General features: G+C 42.9%; 1 protein-coding gene across 1 annotated transcript in view; it reads right to left on the reverse strand.

Moving 5' to 3' along the window:
• ANO4 (anoctamin 4) overlaps positions 1-23,654 on the reverse strand; it is a 440,366-nt gene that overhangs the window by 116,659 nt on the left and 300,053 nt on the right. The window contains exon 10 of the mRNA XM_073789215.1: positions 20,842-20,973. Within this exon, the coding sequence (XP_073645316.1) occupies positions 20,842-20,973 (132 nt within the window). The remainder of the gene's footprint in view (positions 1-20,841; positions 20,974-23,654) is intronic.

The raw sequence follows: 23,654 nt of genomic DNA on the forward strand, positions 1-23,654 counted from the left end.
GCCCAGAAATAAACCCACACACATATGGTCAATTAATTTATGACAAAGGAGCCAACAACATACAATGGGGAAAGGACAGCCTCTTCCATAAATGGTGTTGGGAAAACTGGAGAGCCACATGCAAAAGTATGAAACTGGACCACTATCTTACACTATACATAAAAATTAACTCAAAATGGATTAAAGACTTGAATGTAAGACCTGAGGCCATAAAACTCCTAGAAGAAAATATAAGCAGTAAGCTCCCTGACATTGGTTTTGGTGATGATTTATTTGGATTTGACACCAAAAGCAAAGGCAACAAAGACAAAACTAAACAAGTGGTACTACATCAAACTAAAAAGCTTCTGCACAGAGAAGGAAGCCATCAACAAAATGAAAAGGAAACCTATGAAATGGGAGAGAATATTTGTAAATCATATACCTGATAAGGGGTTAATATCTGAAATATATAAAGAACTCATACAACTCAATAGCAAAAAAACAATCTGATATAAAAAAATGGGCAGAGGATCTGAACAGACATTTTTCTAAAGAAGACATACAGATGGCCAACATGAAAAGATGCTCAACATCACTAATCACCAGAGAAAATAAAATCAAAACCACAATGAGATACCATCTCAGACCTATCGGAATGGCTATTATCAAAAAGACAAGAAACAAGTGTTGGTGAGCATGTGGAAAAAAGGGAGTCCTTTTGCACTGCTGGTGGGATTTTAAACTGGTACAGCCACTATTGAAAACAGCACAGATGTTCCTCAAAAGATTAAAAATAGAACTACCATATACCATATGATGCAGCCATTCCACTTCTGGGTATTCATCTGAAGGAAATGAAAATACTAACTTGAAAAGATATACGTGCCCCCATATTTATTACAGTATTGTTTGTAATAGCCAAGATATGGAAGCAACCTGTGTCCACCAATAAATGAATAATAAAGGAAATGTGGTGTTGTATATATATATAACTCAGACATAAAAAAGAAGGAAATCTTGCCATGTGATGACATGGATGAACACCGAGGGCATTATGCTAAGTGAAGTAAGTCTGAGGAAGACAGACCAATAACCTATGATCTTGCTTATACATGGAATCTAAAAAAGAAAACAAGCTCCTAGATTCGGAGAACAAATGAACAAACTGGTGGTTACTCAGGGTGGGGGTGGACAAAGTTGGTGAAGGGGATCAAAGGGTACAAACTTGCATCTATAAAATAAATGAGTTACGGGGAAGTAATGTACAGCATGGTGTCTTTAGTTAATAATACTGTATTGCATATTTGAAAGTTGCTAAGAGTAAATCTTAAAAGTTATCACAAGGAAAAAAATTGGTAACTATGTATGGTGACGGATGTTAAGTGACTTATTGTGGTGTTCCTTTTGCAGTATATACAAATAATCATTATACTGTACACCTGAAACCACTGTGTTATATGTCAATTTAAAAAATCATTATGTTCAGAGAGTTAAGAAGATAATGCAATTGTGAAAAAGGCTCAAAATATGATCTTAAAAAGCTAGAACCTTATGAGAATAAAATAGTCCTTTGAAACTAAAACAAAATGAGAGCAGAAATTAAAGCTCAATAGAAGAATTTGAAAATAAGTTGTAGAAATCTCCCAGGGCAAAAAGGTATACATAACAAATGGAGAGGAAAGATAAGGATGTGAGAGTCTCAGCTCAGGAAGTCCAATATCTGAAAAATAAAAATTCTAGAAGGAGAACAACTCATCCACAAAATTCAAGAATTATTCAAGAAAATTTCTGTGAACTGAAAGATAAGAGTAGTCAAGTTGAAAGGGACCAGTACAACAGATGACCACAGAGCCACATCAAGATACGTAACTACGATATTTCAGAACACGGGGGACAAAGAAATGATCATACAAGCTTCCATAGAGGAGAAAACAAGTTACATAGAGGGAATTAGGAACTGGAATGTTTTTAAAGTTCTCAGCGGCAATACTGAGTTTTAGAATCAAAGGATCAAGACTTTAAAAATTCTAAGGGAAAAGGATTTCTATACCTAGTCAAACTATCATTACAAATGAAGTATAACAACTACGTGTATTCATTTGCTACAGCTGCCATAACAAAGTGCAATGGATTGGGTAGGTTAAACAATAGAAATTTATTTTCTCACAATTCAGAAGGAAGAAGCTGCCTCATGGATAGATAGAATACTTTTTATGAACCCACGAGCTCTTATAATAGCATCTACTTTATTGGTTCAAGGTAAAACAAACCTGGGTTAGAGTCTTGGTTCTGCCAAGTACTAACTATTTGAATTTTAAAAAGTAACTTCTCTAAGCCTCAGTATCCTGATCTTTCAAATGGGTCAACAATAATACCCACTTCAGAGAGAGGTTTGAAGATTAGGAGGTGTTGCCTGCAGTGTACTCACGTACACACTGTGCTCATAAATGGAAGGTTTATGATATTATTAGCTCTCTCTTTGACACTTTTTATAAAGATTACTGATCCTCAAAGTTCTAACACGCCCTGATAAATAAGTACCTGCTATTTTGAAATCAAGTATTAAAAAGTCTTTATTTTAACAAAATATTCTCAGATACACAAAAATGCTGTATTCCTAAAAATACAGCATTAGATTGTATGTTTAAAAACTTTACAGAAATGGTATCATGCTCTACTCATTCTTCTGCATCTTACTTTCCTTGTGCAACCATGTGAGTTTCATTCATGTTGACAAAAGGAGCTCTAGTCCAATCACATTTCCTGCTGCTTAGAAGTCTGTTGTATGAGGACACTACAGTTTGTTGGTTCACTTTCCTGCTGGTGGATACGTAGGCTATTTCTAATGTTTCATTATTATAAACAATGCTGCAAAATGCACATGAGCAAGTGTTTCTCAAAGAAGAACATATCTAAGAGTGGAATTTCTGGTATGTTCATTTGGACAGGTTTTAAGAAAGAAGCAACAGACAAACTTGGGAGTCTTATCCACATGTCACATCAGGACATGATTAGTGGTGAGGTGTGTCATGATTAATTTGACACTAGTAACAGTTAAAGTGCCTAAATTTGGGAATGGAATATATGGGAGTAAATTGATGTTATTATAAAGGTACCTCAAATCCATTCTAATTATTTTTTAAAACCAATGTACTGTTTAGAGGAACAGTAAATGATGTTGGCTAGGTATACACAGAACCAAGCGAACTAGGGAGATGGACAGTTATCTGGATAATTCTGGAGGAAGAGGAGGTGGCAGGAGGAGCAAAGGATGGAGGGAAGAAGAAGAGAGAGAAAAGTGATATCCTGGAATTAGTAACAATTCAGGCCAATCCTAAAGTATCTGCATCTTTAGTGAGAAAGTTCACATATATCAAAATTATCTATTTATATATCAGGTACATATATTATTAACAATAACAAATTTATTGAACATTTATCATATGTACTTAAATACTGTGTTGCTACTTTTTACAATATTCCATGGGTATTATTATTATTCCCAATTTATGAGTAAAGAAATTGAAGCTCAGAATCATACCGCTTGTGAGTTGCAGAGCTGGGATTGGGGTCCAGGACCCGAAAACTCCAGAGCCTCTGTGGGCTCAACCGTTAACCCTTAAGGATAAAAACTGTGATCCATTCATCTCTGTACAGCCCTACACAGTGCCTGTCAGAGAAATGGTTCTTGACGCTGACTGAATTGAAATGGATATTCAGAATGGAAACATGAAAGCACTGCAATATTTAAATTTATTAGAGATCACTTTTTTTTTTTTTTCGGTACGCGGGCCTCTCACTGTTGTGGCCTCTCCCGTTGCGGAGCACAGGCTCCGGACGCGCAGGCTCAGCGGCCATGGCTCACGGGCCCAGCCGCTCCAAGGCACGTGGGATCCTCCCGGACCGGGGCACGAACCCGTGTCACCTGCATCGGCAGGCGGACTCTCAACCGCTGCGCCACCAGGGAAGCCCCAGAGATCACTTTTATCTGCCACTCAAGTGAGCCAGAATGAAGAGGAAATCATTTTTAAAAAAATCTGTACACCAAGTGTGGAAACATAAGTGATTTCCTAATTAATCCTCAGACCAGAAAAATCCAATTTAGGATAACCCAGTCCTTAGCTTTCTACTAATTAGGGTGCTGTCATTCAGTCAATAGTAAGGTTTCTCCTGAATTACCTAAGTAATTGTCACTGTGTAAATTAATCATTCAGTGACTCATCCATGGCTGTTGTCTTAGTCTGGTCTTGGTCATGGGTCTTGTTTTTATATTCCCTTACTGCAGCTGAGTAGGTCCAAGTGCCGACCAAAGGGACAGATCTGTCTACTTTCCTGCAGTTTATTTTGGTTGTTGTGATCAGCAAAGACCTAGAAATTACGTCAAGCATCTACAAAATTTGGAATTTGGTAAAAATTTACCTTCCTTAATCCCTGTCTTTTTTTTTCTTTTTTGACCATTTTTCCCCCCTCTACCATCTTAGTGGCAACCTCTATCTATTCCTGCTACAGCAACAGTACCCCCTCTAGGGCTCTTCCTTCCTCCCCTTGTTTTTAACTCTCTAGAAAAGATCTGATAAACTTATTCATAATGGGATATAAAGGAAAAATAACATTAAAAGTTTCACTTTTCCGGACTTCCCTGGTGGCGCAGCGGTTGAGAGTCCGCCTGCCGATGCAGGGGACACGGGTTCATGCCCTGGTCCGGGAAGATCCCGCGTGCCGTGGAGCGGCAGGGCCTGTGAGCCATGGCCGCTGAGCCTGCGCGTCCGGAGCCTGTGCTCCGCAACGGGAGAGGCCACAACAGTGAGAGGCCCGCGTACCGCAAAAAAAAAAAAAAAAATTTCACTTTTCCCAGGGACATTTTTTATTTTAAATGCGGATGACTTTAGCCAAAGGATTAAAGTTCATACTGTAAAATTCCAGGGATTAGGGAGTGTACTGCTCACTAAGTTATCTCTTAGCTTCCCTCTTCTATATTCTGTATGTGCTGGAGCAGGGACCCTGCCAACAACAATGCTATTTTGCATCTGGCTCTCTGATATGTTCTGCCCCTAGGGGGCACTGGAAGGGGAAAAAAATGGAGGCAAGGGGACTCGGTCTTTCCTGTTTGCCTGTTCTCCTTGTCGATGTCACCCCAGCAGTGATTCTTCAACCTCATCGTGGCAAATGGTTCCAGTTTTCATCTTTTAAAAAATACCCCAAACTAGACTCACTGCATTGTCCCATACCCCAGAGGTACCAGCCAGGGCAACATCTCCTCAGAAGTACAGGGCTCAGCTCCAGGGCTCCTCCTCTGAGCTTCTAAAGGTTCTGAAAACCTCACCCTCTTCCTTCTGTTCCTCTGGCCCCTGGAGCAGTAGCTGCTTCACTTCCTGAAGTTATTTTCTGTGTGGCCTCAGGGCTCCCTGGGTGACATGTTAGTTCTCTGATATCTACCTAATCAATTCCCCCGCCCTAACCTCCGTTAAAATAACTGCTGAGTTTCAGTTTTCCTGAATGGAGCCTGAGTGATACAGGACGGTAGACAAAGAAACAGGTCAGGGGAAGAGGCTGACTCCTTCTCTTAGAAATCACATACCACATAAGCAGACACCTACCTGTCCTGTTTGTTAATCTGAAAGAAATACCGCCACGGTATACTATGCATGAAATCGATCAACAACAAGGATGTACTACTGTATAGCACTGGGAATTACAGCCATGATCTTGGAGTAACTTTTAATGAAGTATAATCTGCAAAATACTGAATCACTATTCTGTACACATGAAATACAATACTGTAAATCAACTATACTGCAATTAAAAAAAAAGAAAAAAAAAAGATGGTCTATGAAGTTGAATTTTGAAAACTTCCAATCCCATGTCTGATTTCTGTCCCCCAGAGTTTCTCTCTCTTCTGCCCGAATCTTTGCTAACTTTCGTGGAAACTTCCTCTCCTAAAAAACTAAAAGGTTTCTAAAACAAAACAAAACAGCATAAGACATCATCTGAGCCCTGAAAGAGCTCACAGACTACTGTGTTATATAAATGTGATGGGACAAAAAAAAAATACTAACGTGGGTTATTCCTAGGTAAATTGCATTATTATTATTATTCCTAGGTAAATTGCATTATTATTATTCCTAGGTAAATTGCATTATTATTATTATTCCTAGGTAAATTGCATTATTTTTCCTAATTGGAAAAAAAAGGTTGCTCTTTGTGAGGATTATATATCCCTACCCATTATCAAGGGCCTACAGCCCCCTTCCCTGGGGAGAAGTATAATTCCTCTCCCTATTACCACGCTTGGCTGTGAGACTTGTTTGGCAGATGAAATATGAGCAGGAATTTTAAGAGCCATCGTGTGGCTCGACAATTCCTTTTATTTTCTGTCATGAGAACGCATGCCTTACCTACCAAGTGAAGTTAAGTCAGAAAGAGCAAGACAAATTCCATACGATATCACTTATATGTGGAATCTAAAACATGACACAAATGAACCCATCTACGAAACAGAAACAGACTCACAAACATGGAGAACAGACTTGTGGTTGCCAAGGGGGAGGGGAGGGGGGGAGGGATGGGCTGGGAGTTTGGGATTAGCAGATGCAAACTATTATATATATATTGTAGAATGGATAAACAACAAAGTCCTACTATATAGTATGGAGAACTATATTCAATATCCTGAGAAAAACCATAATGGAAGAGAATATAAAAAAGAACGTATATGTATGTATAACTGAGTCACGTTGCTGTAGAGCAGAAATTAACATGACATTGTAAATCAACTCTACTTCAATTAAAAAGAGAGAGAGAGAATGCGTGCCTTAGGCACGGGTCGCTTCTTCAGGCAAGATCTCATAAGAAAGGAGACCTGTGAGGAAGAGCCTCAGTTGGCCCACAGCTGATGTGTTAGGTGAGCAAGAAATAAGCCAGACACTGAGATTTGAGGGTTGTTTGTTACTGCAGCAGAACGTAGCATAATCTGACTGGCACAGTCTCTAACCCAACAAAGACAATCCTGTAATTTATGGTCTAATTTACCCTCTCCTGAAAAGGATGGATTCTTTTTTTCCCCTGGTGGAGAAGCTATGTCAGTCCTCATAAGAAAGCGATGGGAGAGAGCAGTGAGGTTTGTGAGGAGGAGAGGAACAATAAAGGAAGAGGAAAGAAAAACTGTGCAGGCTGGGGTGAAGGAGGAATGGGTTTGTCGGGGGAGAAAAAGGGCAACACCTGAGTACAGGATGGTATGAAGGAAGGAGAATGAGTAGTAGTTTCTGAGGACCACGTACTTGGCTTCTCTTTGTGTCCTTTGAGAAACTCAAGTAAAGGCTGGAGCTGCCTTCTAATTACTTTTGGCTGCTGCATTGGGCTTTGTGCCACACACAGACATGGATGGAAACAAATAATTGTATATAATCAGTGCCATCGTCACAACATTTACAAAGGCTAACGGGCCCAGAATTCTAATGCCGTCTGCGTGAGACATAAGAGGTCTCGTAAAGACAGCGGTATCTGGACTAGCTCCTGGGGGAAGAAAAGGCTTTCACCAGGCAATGAGCAGAATGAGAGCCCACCTCAGGAAGAGGGAGCATCGGTCACGAGGCATTCGGGTAACCCCCGCTGCCATGTCGTAGGATCATCCAGCCCGGGAGGCTAGGTGGGAGGGGAGAAGCTGGGGAAGCTGCTTTAGGTGCCATGCGAAGGAGTTTGAACTTGATCTCAAAGGACGTAGGGAATCTTTGAAAGCTCTTGAGCAAGGAAGCAGTGCTGCCACGTGGGGCAGTGCGTGGAATTCCCTGCCGAGGGCGCCTGGCTAAGGAGCTGAGGAAAGGGAGGAATCCGGCCCAGGCTCTGCTAGCCAATCTGTGGGCTGTGGATTCCGGAGGAAGGGAATTGTTCAAATCGCTGTACGGGCTGGTGACCAGAGCCTGGCCAATGACCTGTGACATGAGTGTGGTGAGCAGACTGGGGAGCGGGGAGAGACAGAAGGAGCGAGGAGACTTATAACTGTTCACCCAAGACGTGGTGGCCAGTTCAACCAAGGCAGTGGCAGTGAGGTCAGAAAGGAGGAACTAGGACCAAAAGGATTTGGTGGTGATGGCAGACGGTGAGGAAGGTGACCATCGTGCAGTGGTGATAGCATTAAGTCAGGAGTGGGAAACACAAAACTGATGGTGTGGGTGCTGTGAGCAAAGTGGGAAATGAGAAGAATGGGGCGTACCCCCAAGGATAAAACACTTCTAAGACATGGTCCTGAATCAGCCGTCATTTGAATAAAGCACTCTTCCCAAAGGCCACAGGTTTAACTTCGATCCCCTCCTTAGTGCCACTCTTAGAGGTAAGAAGTACCTTGCCCAGGCCCAGGACCTCACAGGGCTCAGACGTTGGCCTCCCCCAGCTGCCTGCTCCTCATGAGGTGAGCTGTCGGCAAGGCCAAGGGCATGTGCCCACCAGAGCCCGTCCCCAAAGCGCCAAGGCCACTTCCAGGTCTTTTTTTTTTTTTTTTTTTGCGGTACGCGGACCTCTCACATTTGTTCAATGAATAAGTTGATAAATGTTAAAGAACTATTTACAGATGGATAAATGGCAATAAAAGAGTTCTAAGGGATTGTCCAAAGTGGGTCCCACAAATACTAAGAGAACACAGCTAACTAACCACTGGATCTCCAGACACCCAAAGGTACACGCTTCCCACATGACTAGGCGCCCTCTTTGCGCCTTAAAACCGGAGTCACTAAGTTATGCGCTACCTAAAAGGAGCCACGCCATCAAGAAGCACAAATCTCAGGCTATGCAGCTTGTTTCGCTTTCATCTCAGTTTAAAACTTTCCAGGAAAGATCTGTTTCCCCTGACTCTATGGATCAATACCAGCAACCTGCACATTGAGGAGACGGATGCAGAATACGTGTCTGTTCTACAACAAGCGCTCCGAGACAGCTGTAAGTCACGGGGGCGCTAAAAGAACATTAATCCTACTGAAATCCATCTCAGTCTCTCTCTGCCTAAAGGACTCTCTCAAGATTTCAGATCAATGAAAACAACACAAAACCTCCAAACGCTGAAAAGAAAATACAGTAAAAGGCACACGCTAGAAAAATCAGTATCTTTAGATAGCCAGGCTGAGAGGTTTAGAAAACAAATACGCACATGTTACTGATAAACAAACGTGAAATGGGAATACAGCCTGGCTTAGTCCAGGGCTGCTATAACAAACTACCATAGACTGGGCGGCTTATAAACGACTGAAATTTATTTCCAGGAGGCTGGAAATCTGAGATCAGGATGCTAGCGTGACCAAGGTCCAGGGAGGGCCCACCTTGCCGGTTGTAGACTTCTCACTGTATCCCCACCTGGTGGAAAGATGGTGAGCTAGATCTCTGAAGGGCACAAATCCCCTTCATTGGGGCATCATGACCTAATCACCTCCCAAAGGTCCCACCTCCTAATACCATCGCCTTGGGGATTAGATTTCAACGTGTATATTTTGGGGGACACAAACATTCAGTCCATATCTGGAACACTGAGTGGAATTTAGTTTAAAAGTAATGCTAAAAAAAAAAGTAATGTTATTCCAGTTCGGGTCATATATTTACCATTGCAAAAATCACTGTTTGTACCTCAAACCTTCCCTTTATACACCAACTGCAAGTCTTTAGAGATTCTCTGAAGGATTCTCACTGTACTCCTGGTTCATAGTAGTAGTAATACTAACTACTAATACTGTTAGTATTAATAATAAAAATAATAATAGCTATCAATTACTGAGTGCTTTACGATGGGCCAGGTACCAGGCTAAGTATTTTACATATCATTTCATTGAATGTCTCCAAATCCTACTGCCCAAACCCTCCAGCCCTTCCTTTCTTCCTTCTTTCCCCCATCAGAACTTACCTGTTCTAGATCCTTGGGGCTTTACGGATTGGCACATTCACATAGCTGAGCTATAGGCAGGATAACAGTCCCCTAAGATGTCCATCCTAATTCCTATAACATGTGATCATGTTAAGCTACGTAGCAAAAGGGAATTAAGGTTGCTAATCAGCTGCCTTTAAAACAGGGAGATTAGGGGGCTTTCCTGGTGGCGCAGTGGTTGAGAGTCCGCCTGCCGATGCAGGGGACACGGGTTCGTGCCCCGGTCCGGGAAGATCCCACATGCCGCGGAGCGGCTGGGCCCGTGAGCCATGGCCGCTGAGCCTGCACGTCCGGAGCCTGTGCTCCGCAACCGGAGAGGCCACAACAGTGAGAGGCCCGCATACCGCAAAAACAAAACAAAACAAAACAAAACAGGGAGATTAGCCTGGATTATCCAGGTGGGACCAGTGTAATTACAAGGGCCCTTCAAGATGGAAGAGAAAGGCAGAAGCGTCAGAGAAGGAGATGTAAGGACAGAGGCAAGGAGTGAAATAAAGTGATGTGAGAAGGACTGTTGCTGGCTTTGAAGATGAAAGACAGGGAGGGCCATGAGGCCAAGGAATGCAGCAGTCTCTAGAAGCTGTTAAAGGCAAAGGAAACAGATTCTCCCCCAGAGCCTCTAGAAGAGAATGCAGCCCTTCCACATCTTGATTTTAGCCCAGTGAGACCCATGTTGGACTTCTAACCTATAGAACCGTAAAACAATTTGTGCTGTTTTAAGCCGTGGAATTTATGTAATATTTTACAGCAGCCACAAATACATAATACATAATGTTAAGAGGATAAGACTGGAGCCAGAATATGGGACCTGAGAATCCAAGCCCTGCCACTTACCAACTGTGTAACCTTGGGCAAGTTACTTCACTTCTCTGTGCCTCCGTTTCCTCCTCTATAAAATGGGGATAATGGCTATACCTTATTCACAGGGCTAATGAATTTGTAACTGTGAAGTACTTGCAACCTAGTAAGCACCATAGAAATATGAGATGTCATTATTCCTTCAGTAAACTCCCTACTGTTGTGTTGAATTGCCTTCTCGGAAATTGAGTTTGAGAGGGGTCTCCTGAACTATAATTCTTCGATAAAATGACTGTCCCTAATGCTGACAACCTTGGGCCCCTCAGGTGGCTAGTGCAGGAGAGTCCTCTGTGGGATCAAATTTCAGGTGCCCATACAATCACGGCTGGTAAACAAAATACACATAAAACGACAATACACATAAAACGACCAAACGGCATCATGCATTGGCTTATAAACATGCCTACCCATAGGTTTGCTTTTATTGCTTCTCAAGCATGAATATATGTTCAAACGGAATGTGAGGCTATCTGCTTTTTAATAAGTTCTCAACTTTAATTTTTGTAGAGTGTAGTTCAAACAACAGAGATTTACAATGAGGTTAGTTTAGGGTAGACTGTAGCCTTCTGCTGAAGACGTGCCTAAACTCCTACAGAAGGTTATGTCCGTGAGCAATTAATTCTCCAGAACCACACTGAGGGGCCTGCCAGAAACAGTCCCTGGAGAAGCCCTAGCAGGAGTTTGCGCTAGGACGTCGCTGAGGATACTTCACTCAGAGCCCCCCCTTCCCTGTGCAAGAACTTTATTTCTTGCAAATGCTAGGAAAATGCTAGGAAATGCACTACTTCTCTGAGGGATTGCTAAGCAGATTTCTCCCTCTGCTCTGCCCACTAGACTCAGGGCCCAATGTACTGGCTTATTTGTCAACCATTACAGATATATAGGCCATCAAGGTCTGCAAATCTGAGCCTATTTTTTCCCCCAAACTTGAATGCCTACTCTAAAAGATATTTTCCTTGGCTTGAATATTTACTTATATTTTACCATTTTATTTTCTTTCTCTCTTTACCCCACTTCAAATGCTTCAACCATAAACTCCAAAGGCGATCCAATATTTTTATATTTACAGGCTCGCGCTAGCGTAATATGGCTGAAAAACTCTATGTACTTTGGCCCCGTTCACGTGGCACATACCTGAGGTGGCAGCACTGTGGAGAAAACACACTTCTCTCCTGTTCACTAGTCTGCCATGGACTGGAGTGACCTTGAGCAAGCCACTTAGTCTCTCTGACCTTCATCATACTGCCTGTACACTCAGAGTTGTAATGCGTCTACATTATAATTCTGGAACACAGGATTGTTTTTTAACAGTGGGCGCTTGTCACCCTTATCTTGCAATGGCTACCGCTCCTACTTGAAGACTGCCGTTTGGCTGACCACTCTTGTCCACACCTCACTGCCATGGTCTGCTGGCCTATTCGGTTGACAGGAAGGTTCAAGTGATTATGTAATCAAAGGGGGATTACATCTAAGTGTCCATCAACAGTTGAGTGGATAAAGATGTGACACATATATACAATGGAATATTACTCAGCCATAAAAATAAACGAAATTGAGTTATTTGTAGTGAGGTGGATGGACCTAGAGTCTGTCATAGAGAGTGAAGTCATGAAAGAGAAAAACAAATACTGTATGCTAACACATATATAGGGAATCTTAAAAAAAACAAAAAGTGTTCTGATGAACCTAGGGGCAGGACAGGAATAAAGACGCAGACGTAGAGAATGGACTTGAGGACACGGGGAGGGGGAAGGGTAAGCTGGGACGAAGTGAGAGAGTGGTATGGACATATATACACTACCAAATGTAAAATAGTTAGCTAGTGGGAAGCAGCCGCATAGCACAGGGAGATCAGCTCAGTGCTTTGTGACCACCTTGAGGGGTGGGATAGGGAGGGTGGGAGGGAGATGCAAGAGGGAGGGGATATGGGGATATAAGTATACGTACAACTGATTCACTTTGTTATCTAGCAAAAACTAACACAACATTGTAAAGCAATTATACTCCAATAAAGATGTTAAAAAAAAGGCGTGGGGTGGGGGGGCAGTTACAGAGAAACTTGCACCCCCCATCCCCTTCAGCAACTTTCTCCTGTCCTTACCAGCCCTTGCTGGCCCAGCACCCAGATTTCCATGGTTAGTGCTTTCTTGGGCACCAAGAGGTGTGCCATTCTGTTACTCCCTAGACTGTTAAACGATTTCCTAGCTCAACGTCTAGAGGGGGAGAAAAGGCATGTAAGCCAATTTCATGTCAAGTGGTCTTTTTATACTGTCCTTTTCATATATGCACATGACACATGAAATTAAAATGTCTGAGGCATGAGTTAAATATCTTGGGGTCAGGCATTAGTCCTGACATCAGAATTTAACGGAGAGGAAAAATGGTCATTCAGCAGAATTGAGACAAAAAAGAAATCAGCAAGCCAGGGGTAATTTCAGGCTGAACACGGACACCACCACTGACTCTTGATGTTTGATGTTTATGTTTTATGACATACTATTTATGTTTTTCAACCCTTCCTCTGGGTGTCCTGGCTTTAGGAGATGAGCGAACTTGACTCCAGAGCCCAGGCTCTGTCCTCCAGGGGTGGCAAGAATGCCAACTCTGCTGATTCCTCTCCTTTTCTTTTGGTCCTACGATCGAGCCCCGGGTGCCGCTGGCCGCCAGGCACACGGTTCCTGCACTCAGTGGCTCAGTCTAGCAGGGGGAGAAAGGCAAGTGAGGAAATTCCATTCCAAGTATATGTATATGTATAACTGAATCACTATGCTGTACACATGAAACTAACACAACATCGTAAATCGACTAGACTCCAAAAAAGTTTTACGTCAGCACTAGTGACCTCCAGGGCTGGATAATCCTTTGTTGTGGGGCTGCCGCGTACTGAAGGATGTCAAGCAGCATCCCCGCCCTTAGATACCAGTAGCACCCCTTAGATATCAGTAGCACCCCTTAGATACCATACCACCCCTTAGATGCCAGTAGCAGCCCTCATCCTAGGTTGGGATCACCAAAAATGTTTCCAGACGTTGCCAAATCACTCTCCTGATTGAGACCCACTGGTTTATAACTTAGTGTTGGTCACCTCCAGCTAAAATGGAAGCTCCAGGAGGGCAGGAATCTCGGCCTATTTATCCACTGTTGATTCCCAAGCCCCCAGAACAACAACAGGCGTGGAGCATGGGAATGAAGGAATATTTATTTAAACACACGCACACACAACAAACAAACATTTCAGATTCTTCCATTAGGAAGTGATCAGTATTTAATTTCACCTCACTTTTTATGGATTTTCATCAAAATAAAATAATGGTAATGATAGAAAATTTCAATTTCAGGAAGGAACATTTTTCTCTGTACCTTACACAAATATTTTTCTGAAAGGCATTTTAGAATTGATCTATTTCTTGAAAGAATACACCGTATTTTTATATTACAAAAAGTGACATGACACTTGTTCGCACATTTCCTTTTCTCTGTCTCCCAGTAGAAAAAGTTTATTATGAGTATCGACCTTAGAAGGTAATTGCCTCAAGGGTATTACTGCTGATGCCATTTTAAGAATGAAGGGCAGTGCTACTGAAGAAGGCCAACACTCACAGGCAAGGAGGAGAAGAGGAAGAAATTCATTCCCGAATGGACTTGTCCGTCACAGCCATCAGCTTCAACCAGAGTTGAATTTATCTCAGAGAGTGGGTGGGCCTGCCTGAAGGGTGCCATGTGATAAAAGACAGTAGAGAGACAGTTCTCAAGGAGGGAGGGGGTGGGATCTTGTATTCAATCTACCAACCACCACAAGGGAAAACGTGCCACTGTCTGGAGACGTTTTTGATTTTCACAACTAAGGGGAGAGGCAGGAAATTGCTATTAGCATCTGATGGATAGAAGCCATGGATAATATGAACCATCCTGCAATGCACAGGACAGGCCCCCACAGCAGAGTTATTCAGCCCAAAATACCAAAGTGCCGAGGCTGAGACATCCTGCAGCGGAGCACGATGTTGAACAGTGTGGGACCTAGTGCCTCTCTGGCTGAATCTGAATTCCTGATCCATCACTGTCTAGTTATTCAGCAAACCTATTTCCCTTTTCCTCCTGGGCACACAGGTATTTATGTTAGCATCCCTCGAGTTAGGGGTCGCTACCTGAAGAGCTCTGGCCCATGAAATGTGGGCAAAAGTGCTGTACCCCACTTCTAAAACTGGCCCATAAAACTTCCTACAAAATCACTCATCTCTCTTCCCCACCCCCTTTGGTAAACCAGATGGAAGGGATTTAGGGGATGGCAGAGTCACCAGACAGAAGTAGCCTGGGTACCCGAATGTCTGTATGGAGAAGGGACAATGCACCTCCCTCCATGTGGTGACCCGCACTAGACCATGATGTGAACAACAGACAGACTTCTACAGAGTTAAACCACTGATACTTGGGGGTTGTTCAGGCAGGTGGACTAGTCTAGCTGTGTAACCTACTGCAGGTTCCTTAACCTCTTTGTGCCTTGATTTCTTCCTCTGTTGAATGGTGATAATAATACCTCCTCTCCCATCAGGTTGCTGTGAGGATTAAAGTCTTTAAAATAGCATCTGGCATCTAATAAAGTTTTCCCATCTGTAGGACCACCTTCGGTGACACCATATAAAGTGACTGACGGCACTATACGTTGATTTATATAAAGATGTGTACCCACAGGTTTGCTTTTATTGCTTCCCAACATGGGTATTTGTTTGAACTAACTAGAAACTAGAAAGCTAGGCTATTTGTGTTTTGAGTCTCAAGTTTGAATTCTTTTGTACAATGCAGTTCAAAAAATTATGATTACTCCATGTTATCTTTATTACTTTGATCCTTACTTCATTTAATAGACAAGTATGAAGCATCTACTGTACGCTAAGCATTGTGTTAAGTATTGGAGATATAACTGTGAGCAGAAACAGACATGGCCTATGCCTCCACGGAGTTCAAAGTTTACCTGGAGAGTGAGGCATTAATCATATAACACCCAAATAATTATAAAATCTAATATATTAAAAATGTTACATGGGAAACATTCTGCTAAAGCAAAGAGACCTGGTCTTTGGAAGGATGGGAGGAAGGCTTCCCAGGGAAGTCTCTGGAGCTGAGTTTTGAAGGATGAATAAGAATAAACTTGGGGAAGGGGGGAAGGAACGGGAAGAGAATGCTAGGAAAGGAAACATCATGTGCAAATGTCCTGAGGCAGAGTACATCCAAAGAACTGAGGGAGGCTGTATGTGTCTGGATCATAAGAAGTGAGGGGTGGAAGGCAGTGAAGGCAGATAAGGCTGGAGAAGAGTTGGCAGCATGGCCAGGTCATTCAAGGCCTTGTAGGTCATTCTCAATAATTTTCATATTTGTTCTAAGGTTTTTAAACTGGGTGAAGTGACATGATTAGTCGTGCATCTTTCTTTTTTTTCTTTTCTTTTGCAGTACGTGGGCCTCTCACTGTTGTGGCCTCTCCCGCTGCAGAGCACAGGCTCTGGACGCGCAGGCTCAGTGGCCATGGCTCATGGGCCCAGCCGCTCCACGGCATGTGGGATCCTCCCGGACCGGGGCATGAACCTGCGTCCCCTGCATCGGCAGGCGGACTCTCAACCACTGCGCCACCAGGGAAGCCCAGTCGTGCATCTTTAAAACCTCATTCTGTACTCACTTAAGAGAATGGAATGGAGGTAGGCAAGGGTAGAGCCCGGGAACCTGTTATATTATTTCTGGGTTTTAGAGGTGAGAGCATGGTGGCAGAGATGGCTGGATTAAAGGGACACTTAGCACATAAAATCATCAGCCTTTGGAGATGTATTAGATGTGGGAAGCGGAGGTGAGGGAGGTGTCTAGAATAGCTTTCAGGCCTTGGTTTCTGCAACTGGACAAAAATTAGTGCCATTACGGGACAGGGGCTAATGAAGGTGGACCACGTTTGAGGAGAAAATGTCGAGTTTGGTTTGAGATGAGTATGCAGTGAACTAACTTCACATCATCTTTATTCTTTGCTCATAATATGATTCTCCTATTTTCATTTCTATGTATTCATCTATTTTCTCATTTAACAAATCATTATTAAGTACCAACTATGGGACTCACAGTGGTGATGCAGACAGTCTTTCAAGGAGCTTATGGTCTAGGAGAAAGCTATGAAAACGGGTGATACTGTTAAGAGCTACGATAGGAAAAAAATTATTACTTAGACATAGAAGAGTGCCCCCCACCCAGAATCGGGGGTGAAGGTTGGAAATTATGGGAGGTTTTCTGGAGGAAACGTCTCTGATGCAACATGCAAGAAGGGAGCCTAAGGGAAAGGGTATTCCAGGCAAGGGAAGAGCACGTGTAGACAGGAGACAAGAGTGCACAGAGAGTTAATGAGGTCAAAGCAGCTCAGCGCGGCCAAAGCCCACAGAAGCAGGAGCTGGTGGGCCAAGCTAGGATTCTGGGTTTTATCCTGAGAGCAGAGTATTCTTAAGGCTCTTTTCCATTTTGGTCATTATTTGTTAAATTTCCAATTGTCTTCTCTTTCTCCTACATTCATGTACACACACCCCTAAATTTCTATTATCCTTTTTTATTCCTAGATTAACACAATATCAAACACTCTGCAAAACTGAGAAGTCACATGAGATTTCTGACTGCATTTGGAAAACCAAGAGATCATGTTATAAATCCCAGAGCTCATTAACCAGTTACTTCTGATTACTTTAAAGCCACTAAAATCACTCTCGAACCATCCTAGGGAAACCCTTTTCTAATTGTACCAAACAACTGTTTCCAACTTGACAGCCAGTGTTCTTCACGTCTTACTTTTATACTATCATTAAAGAGATGTTGTCCACGTAGCATGACCATTTTCAAAGAGAAAGAAATCCCCCCGCCCATAACATTCAAGGCACTTGTTCAATTTTTCACCTCCCAATGGCACAACAGAACTGCCTACACTATTCTCTTGGTCCCACTGAGGTCTGGTTCTTAGGTTTGCTTTGTTCCAACAGTCCCTCTGCTTTTTCCTCCTTAGTTCTCCTATCTTGAAAGCTCATTTTCCACCGATCACTCTCTTTTTTCAAACAATAATGCCAGGCTTTTTCACAGAAAACTACTTGTGGTTTTTCAAGCACCCCATTCTGTTTCATGTCTTTATATATATATATTTATATATATATATATATATATATATATATATATTTTTTTTTTTCTGTGGTCCGTGGGCCTCTCACTGCTGTGGCCTCTCCCGTTGCGGAGCACAGGCTCCGGACGCGCAGGCTCAGCAGCCACGGCTCACGGGCCCAGCCGCTCCGCAGCATGTGGGATCTTCCCGGACCGGGGCACGACCCCTCGTCCCCTGCATCGGCAGGCGGACTCTCAACCACTGCGCCACCAGGGAAGCTCGTGTTTTTATACTTTTATACACATGTTATTCTCTCTTTTTAGGATGTGCTTCTCCCTTACCTACCTGGACACCTGTCATCCTTCAAGACCCATCTCAAGCATTTTCTTCTTGTGACCCACCCTCATCTCTATCAACCTCCTTCCAAATCTGGAGGATGGAGCACTCCCTCTTTTAAGTCACACCCAACATACTGTCTACAATTATTTAAAATGGTGTACTCTCAGAGGAATGGATAAAGAAGAATACTCCTCAGCCATAAAAAGAACAAAATAATGCCATGGGCGGCAACATGGATGGACCTAGAGATGATCATACTAAGTGAAGTAAGTCAGACAGAGAAAGACAAGTATCATATGATATCACTCATATCATGTGATGTGATATCATATGATATCACTCATATCATAAAATTAGGGGAACCTAATTTTTAAAATGATATGAATGAACTTATTTACAAAACAGAAACAGACTCACGCATTTTGAAAACAAACTTATGGTTACCAAAGGGGAAAGGGGGGTGGGGGAGGGATAAATCAGGAGCTTGGGATTAATATATACACACTACTATATATAAAACAGATAACCAACAAGGACCTACTGCATAGCACAGGGAACTCTCCTCAATATTCTGTAATAACCTTTATGGGAAAAGAATCTGAAAAAGAATGAATATATGTACTGCATTACTATGCTGTACCCCTGAAACTAACACAACATCGTAAATCAACTAAACTGCAAGATAATTTAAAGTAAAATAAAATGATCTATTTACTAGGTAAGGTCAAGGCTGTGTCTGATTTATCTTTATATCCCCTGTACCAAGACAGTGTCTGGCAAGAAGCAGGCATCAAATTAGTGACCGCTGAATGAATCAATAATTCAGTGAGTGAATACCAAAACATGTCAAAAAACCTTCTCAAATATACGTGAGAGATGGCTGAATGCCGCCATCCCACATGCTACCATCTCTCATTTATTATATAGTTTAAAATACCTGTAAAGGTATGATTCTCAGTTCTAGTCCCTAAAGATCCTGATGGGTGCCCAGGTGCTTCAGATTTTGAGAACCCTCCTGAGAAACTTTGTTCTAAAGCCAGAACATGAGGAAACATAACCAGCATGAAAATGAGTAGGAAATCTTCCTCTTCCATTTACCTGTGTCCCTTTGAAGTAAAACAAACCCCAGGCACACAACATATATTTCATTGATTCTTCCACCCATCCATCCGTCTAAAATTTTTGAGACCCTCCTACACTGTGCTAGGCACTCTCTCGAGCAGGTAAGAAGCAAAGTGAAAACCTGCACGTACACCAGACTCTACTCCAGGAGGATTTAAAAACAAACAACCACTTGTGTAAGAAACTTCAAGATGAACAACACAGGCACAGTGAGGGTTTAAATTAAGAGTGGAAACACATCAGCTTTCATCTGTCTTTTTCTTTTCAGAAAACATGCTAGGTCCTGATCTCTGACTTTACATGAAATCTCGCTCAGTTCTTATTTCCCATGGAGGATTTAACTAGAATTTTGAGGGTGGGCTCTGAGTTTCACGTCTTCTTCAATAACCCTATTAAACATTCACATAATGGGGCTTGTTTGGCATCAATCTAACCTGTGCGGATCCAAAGTTTGGCTATTTCAGTAGTTTAATGGAGTTGCTTCCCGTGCATTATACGTTTTGATGCAGAGCATCTATTCTTTGATTTTTCTTCTCTCCTTCGCCCTCTAGAAGCCCACAGGCTTTAACTGATTTTCTGTTGCTGAAATGTGCCCCCAGCTTGCACTCCCTGCAACTGCCACTTGGTTTATTTTTTTGTCAAAGTTGGCAACCTATTTTTTTTAAAATCTGTCACCCCTTTTCTTCCCTTCAGGCAAGTCATTTTTACTGAGGCTGTTGTTATATGGCTGGAACAGGGAGAGCCAGGAATTCCTGAAGCCTGGCTGGGATCAAGGCCAGGCTGACTTGATTTATCCTCCTTTTAAGAGGCTGTCTTTGCCTGGTTGTTTATCGTCTTTGGCATGGTTTTCTCTCCTACCACCGACCCTGCCATCCGGCCATGATTTCTTGTCAAATCAGAAGCTTCAGAGTTAATTCTTTATCACTTTCACAATTCCTCAAACACTCAATTACTTGGCTAACCTCCCTCCCCCAACCACACATGTAAAAAGTGACAAATTACTGTTCAGAGACTGACAGATGAGCCAGGAAGCCAGCTGCTAGGTTTTGTGGCTTTTCCTGGGGCAACTTGGTGAGTTTTTAAAGAAAGGGGAGCTGAAAGGTGAACTGAGTTTTTTTTTTTTTTTTTTAACTCAACAATCCCTCTTTTTAATAGGGCAAGGTGTAGACCAGCTTCCTTACCTGCTGGCTTAAGGCAGATGAGCCTTCAGGGGGCTCCAAGCACTGGGCTTTGGCGAAGCCACAAGACAGAGGTCTGGGTCTCTGAATCACCACGCAGAATGTGGTTCACCAACACACACACACGGATGAGCGTTCAATTGTGTTAAGTCGCTGAGACGTGGGGATTGTCTGTTAGAGCAGTTTGCTTACCCTGACTAATATAAAAGGGATATGAACACTCACAGGACTGTCAGGGGAGAAGGGCACTACGCTGTTCCTTCCACGGGCCAAGGAATCAAAGGCGCGCAGAGAGGGCTCTACCACAGCTGCATGTCCTTAGTAAGACAAGGGCTTTCACGGGAAACACTCACTGGTGGATCCTTTGCTGGCTGAAAGGGGCAGTGTAGCAGTCATTCTCCTCCAGGTCTGGCAGTGTCTCCTTGTCCAGCCTCATTGGCTTCTTAGGTAACCATCTCCGAAAACTGCTTATTTGTTTATCGATCCTGTGGTACATGAAAGGCAAGACCAAAGGGTACAGCACGTCAGCATTGCCCCAAAACACGGGAGGGAAGTCTCCACAGAGCCGTAAATATGACCCCCACACTGCAGGCATGCTCACTGCACTCACGAAACTCCCACTCAACAGACAGAAAGAAGAGAGTCGAGACTCAGTGCTCTTGGGATTTCACCAAGGGGCTTTGATATGATTGTCCATGATATCACAGCTGTGAGTCATATGTCTACACATGCCAGTGAATGACCAAGGAACAGAACAAGGCTGGAAGGCTCTGGAAAGGAAGTGGACAGTCCCTTAAGCAAAGCAGCGGAGACCTTAACTTTGTCCATCCTGCAGATTCCAGAAACTCATTGTGTGCTTGGAAAATCTCCCCATCTGAGGTCTGGGAAGAGCTGTAGCTATAGTTAGCTTTGAGCGAGGGGTGACAGTGCATCCCAGGGGATGGACCGTACACAGAGAGCCCAACGGCACGATTTGCTTCCTGCCCCTCACACCTTCCCCAAGCAGGCTCTCAGCAGATGGCATGCTGTTTAACTTTCATGTCTCTTTTCAAGTTGAGACATGAAAGTTCTCAAGGTGCTGGGGCATCATGACACACGTGTGTCACTCTGGCTAGGGCACACGATGATACCAAGGCAAGGGAAATGACACCGTCTCCAAAGTGGTTTTCAAGCCATGGTTTCCCCCCCCTGGCTACCGCCCTGTTCCCTCTGATTTCTGCTGATGAAAACATCTGGCTTCCAAGTGACCAGATTCTCACCCACTCACAGCCAACCATTAGAGGGAGCAAATACCACAGCAGACTTTTAAATGATTATGCTACCTCAGGTATCTGTACCCCTGAAATGTTTTTTCTCCAAGGGCACATATCAAATAGCATCTCTGTGAAGCAGACTGAACAGGTACCATTCGCGTTTTACACATCACAAAAGAGACCCAAAAGGGTGATTATCCAGCCAGTGAATAAAGCCAGAACCAGATGGCAGATCCCACACTCTTGATTTTAAAGATCACCCCCATCAAAGTAGTTGATACTGGGAATCTTCACTTAGGGGCTATTCAAGGGACACATTTCACTGGGGATGAAAATCTTTAAATGCCTTCTAAGTCCATTAACTGACAACATATGGAATTTGGGTATGTTTTGTTTCTTTTCCCAATTAAAATCATTTACATGGCAATTTATCCTTTTCCGTGAAACTCTCAGCTGAAGGGACTATTTTTTATATAACCAATCAACTTCAAAATGAAAAATAACAGTAATCTTCTCTTCTACCACTTTTTATCCTCAGCTTTGTTCCAGCCTCACCACAACCCCCCACTCTGCCTGGTGGTGGCTGTCTTTTTTCCAGAGTCCCTGAAAGTTCAAACTGGAAAGAATCCTCCGGCTTCTTTAAGACCCTCGTCTCCAAGAGGACCTGTCCCCACCACATATACACACACAGAAGTAAAGACCCTACTCAGGGTCATGTACCCAGAAAAGAATAATAGATTAGAATGGCCCAAAGACTGAAGAAAGGGAAAAAGTGCCCATCTCCTTCATCCTTCACGTCCACCCCATTCTCCCCATCATCTCTTTAAAGACACTTAAAATACAGTGAGATGATAAGCTTCAGAGAGGTGATATGACACAGTGGTTGAGAACATGAACCCTGAGGCTGGAGTGCCCAGATTCAAGCCCTGGCTCTGTAATTATTAGCAGTGTGACCTTGGGCAAGTTATTTAACTTTGCCATGTCTCAATTTCCTTATCTGTAAAATGGGCATGATAACGATGCTCAATTCATAGGGTTGTGATGATTCACTGATCAATACGTATACAATGTCTCCAGAACGGTGTCTGGTGCACAGTGAACACTGGCTATTATCACTATCTTTTCTTTTTTCCCAAAGACAAGCATTTGAGCAACCAGTTTACCTCTTAACATTTTTGTCCTTCTGCCTTTCAATTCAAAAGGTTAATTATGCTTCACCAGCATCTATCACTCGTCCAAGTTCAATGATCTAGTCCTTAAATTAGACTTCCTAGGTTAAGCTGGTTGCCTTCCCTGTGGCTCTTGGCTTTATGTCATCTGATTGCCTTAAAAGTTGTTCACGAAAGAAGACTTTGGCCCAGAGGTTTTCCGTAATAGAGCTTTCACCTCCCACATCTCTCCAGTCGGCAGCACTAATCGGATTACACTTTGCAAAATTCGCATTCTCACAGAATCTGGGCTCTCTCTGCGCGCAATGACTATGAATTAAATCCAGATGGGTACAGTGCTCAGTGTGGATAAAAACAAAGCTGTAAAAATTCAGGCATAAATACTCCATGGGAACGAAATGGTAGCTTTCAGCAACCAGCTTGTGGCATCACAATTTAAGTGAAATGTGGAGATGGTGGAGAGAGAGAACAGAGTATGAAAGTGATGAGTTCATTGAAAAATGAGGAGGGGGGGAAAGGAAGTGAGAGGAGGCTGCTTGGCATGGTGGAAAGGAGCTGGGATTTGTCCTTGGAATGCCTAAATCCTGGCTCTGTTGCTTATCAGCTGTGTGACCTCCCACACATCACTCACCTTTCTGAGCTTTATTTTTCAAGGGTTTTAAAATGGGGTCATTACGATCATCATCATCTTATTGACCTCACAGCGTTGCTAGGAGGCTTAGAAAAGAGGACGTGCATGAAATG

This window comes from Tursiops truncatus, chromosome 11 (assembly GCF_011762595.2).
Source record: "Tursiops truncatus isolate mTurTru1 chromosome 11, mTurTru1.mat.Y, whole genome shotgun sequence".
Taxonomy (NCBI): Eukaryota; Metazoa; Chordata; class Mammalia; order Artiodactyla; family Delphinidae; genus Tursiops; species Tursiops truncatus.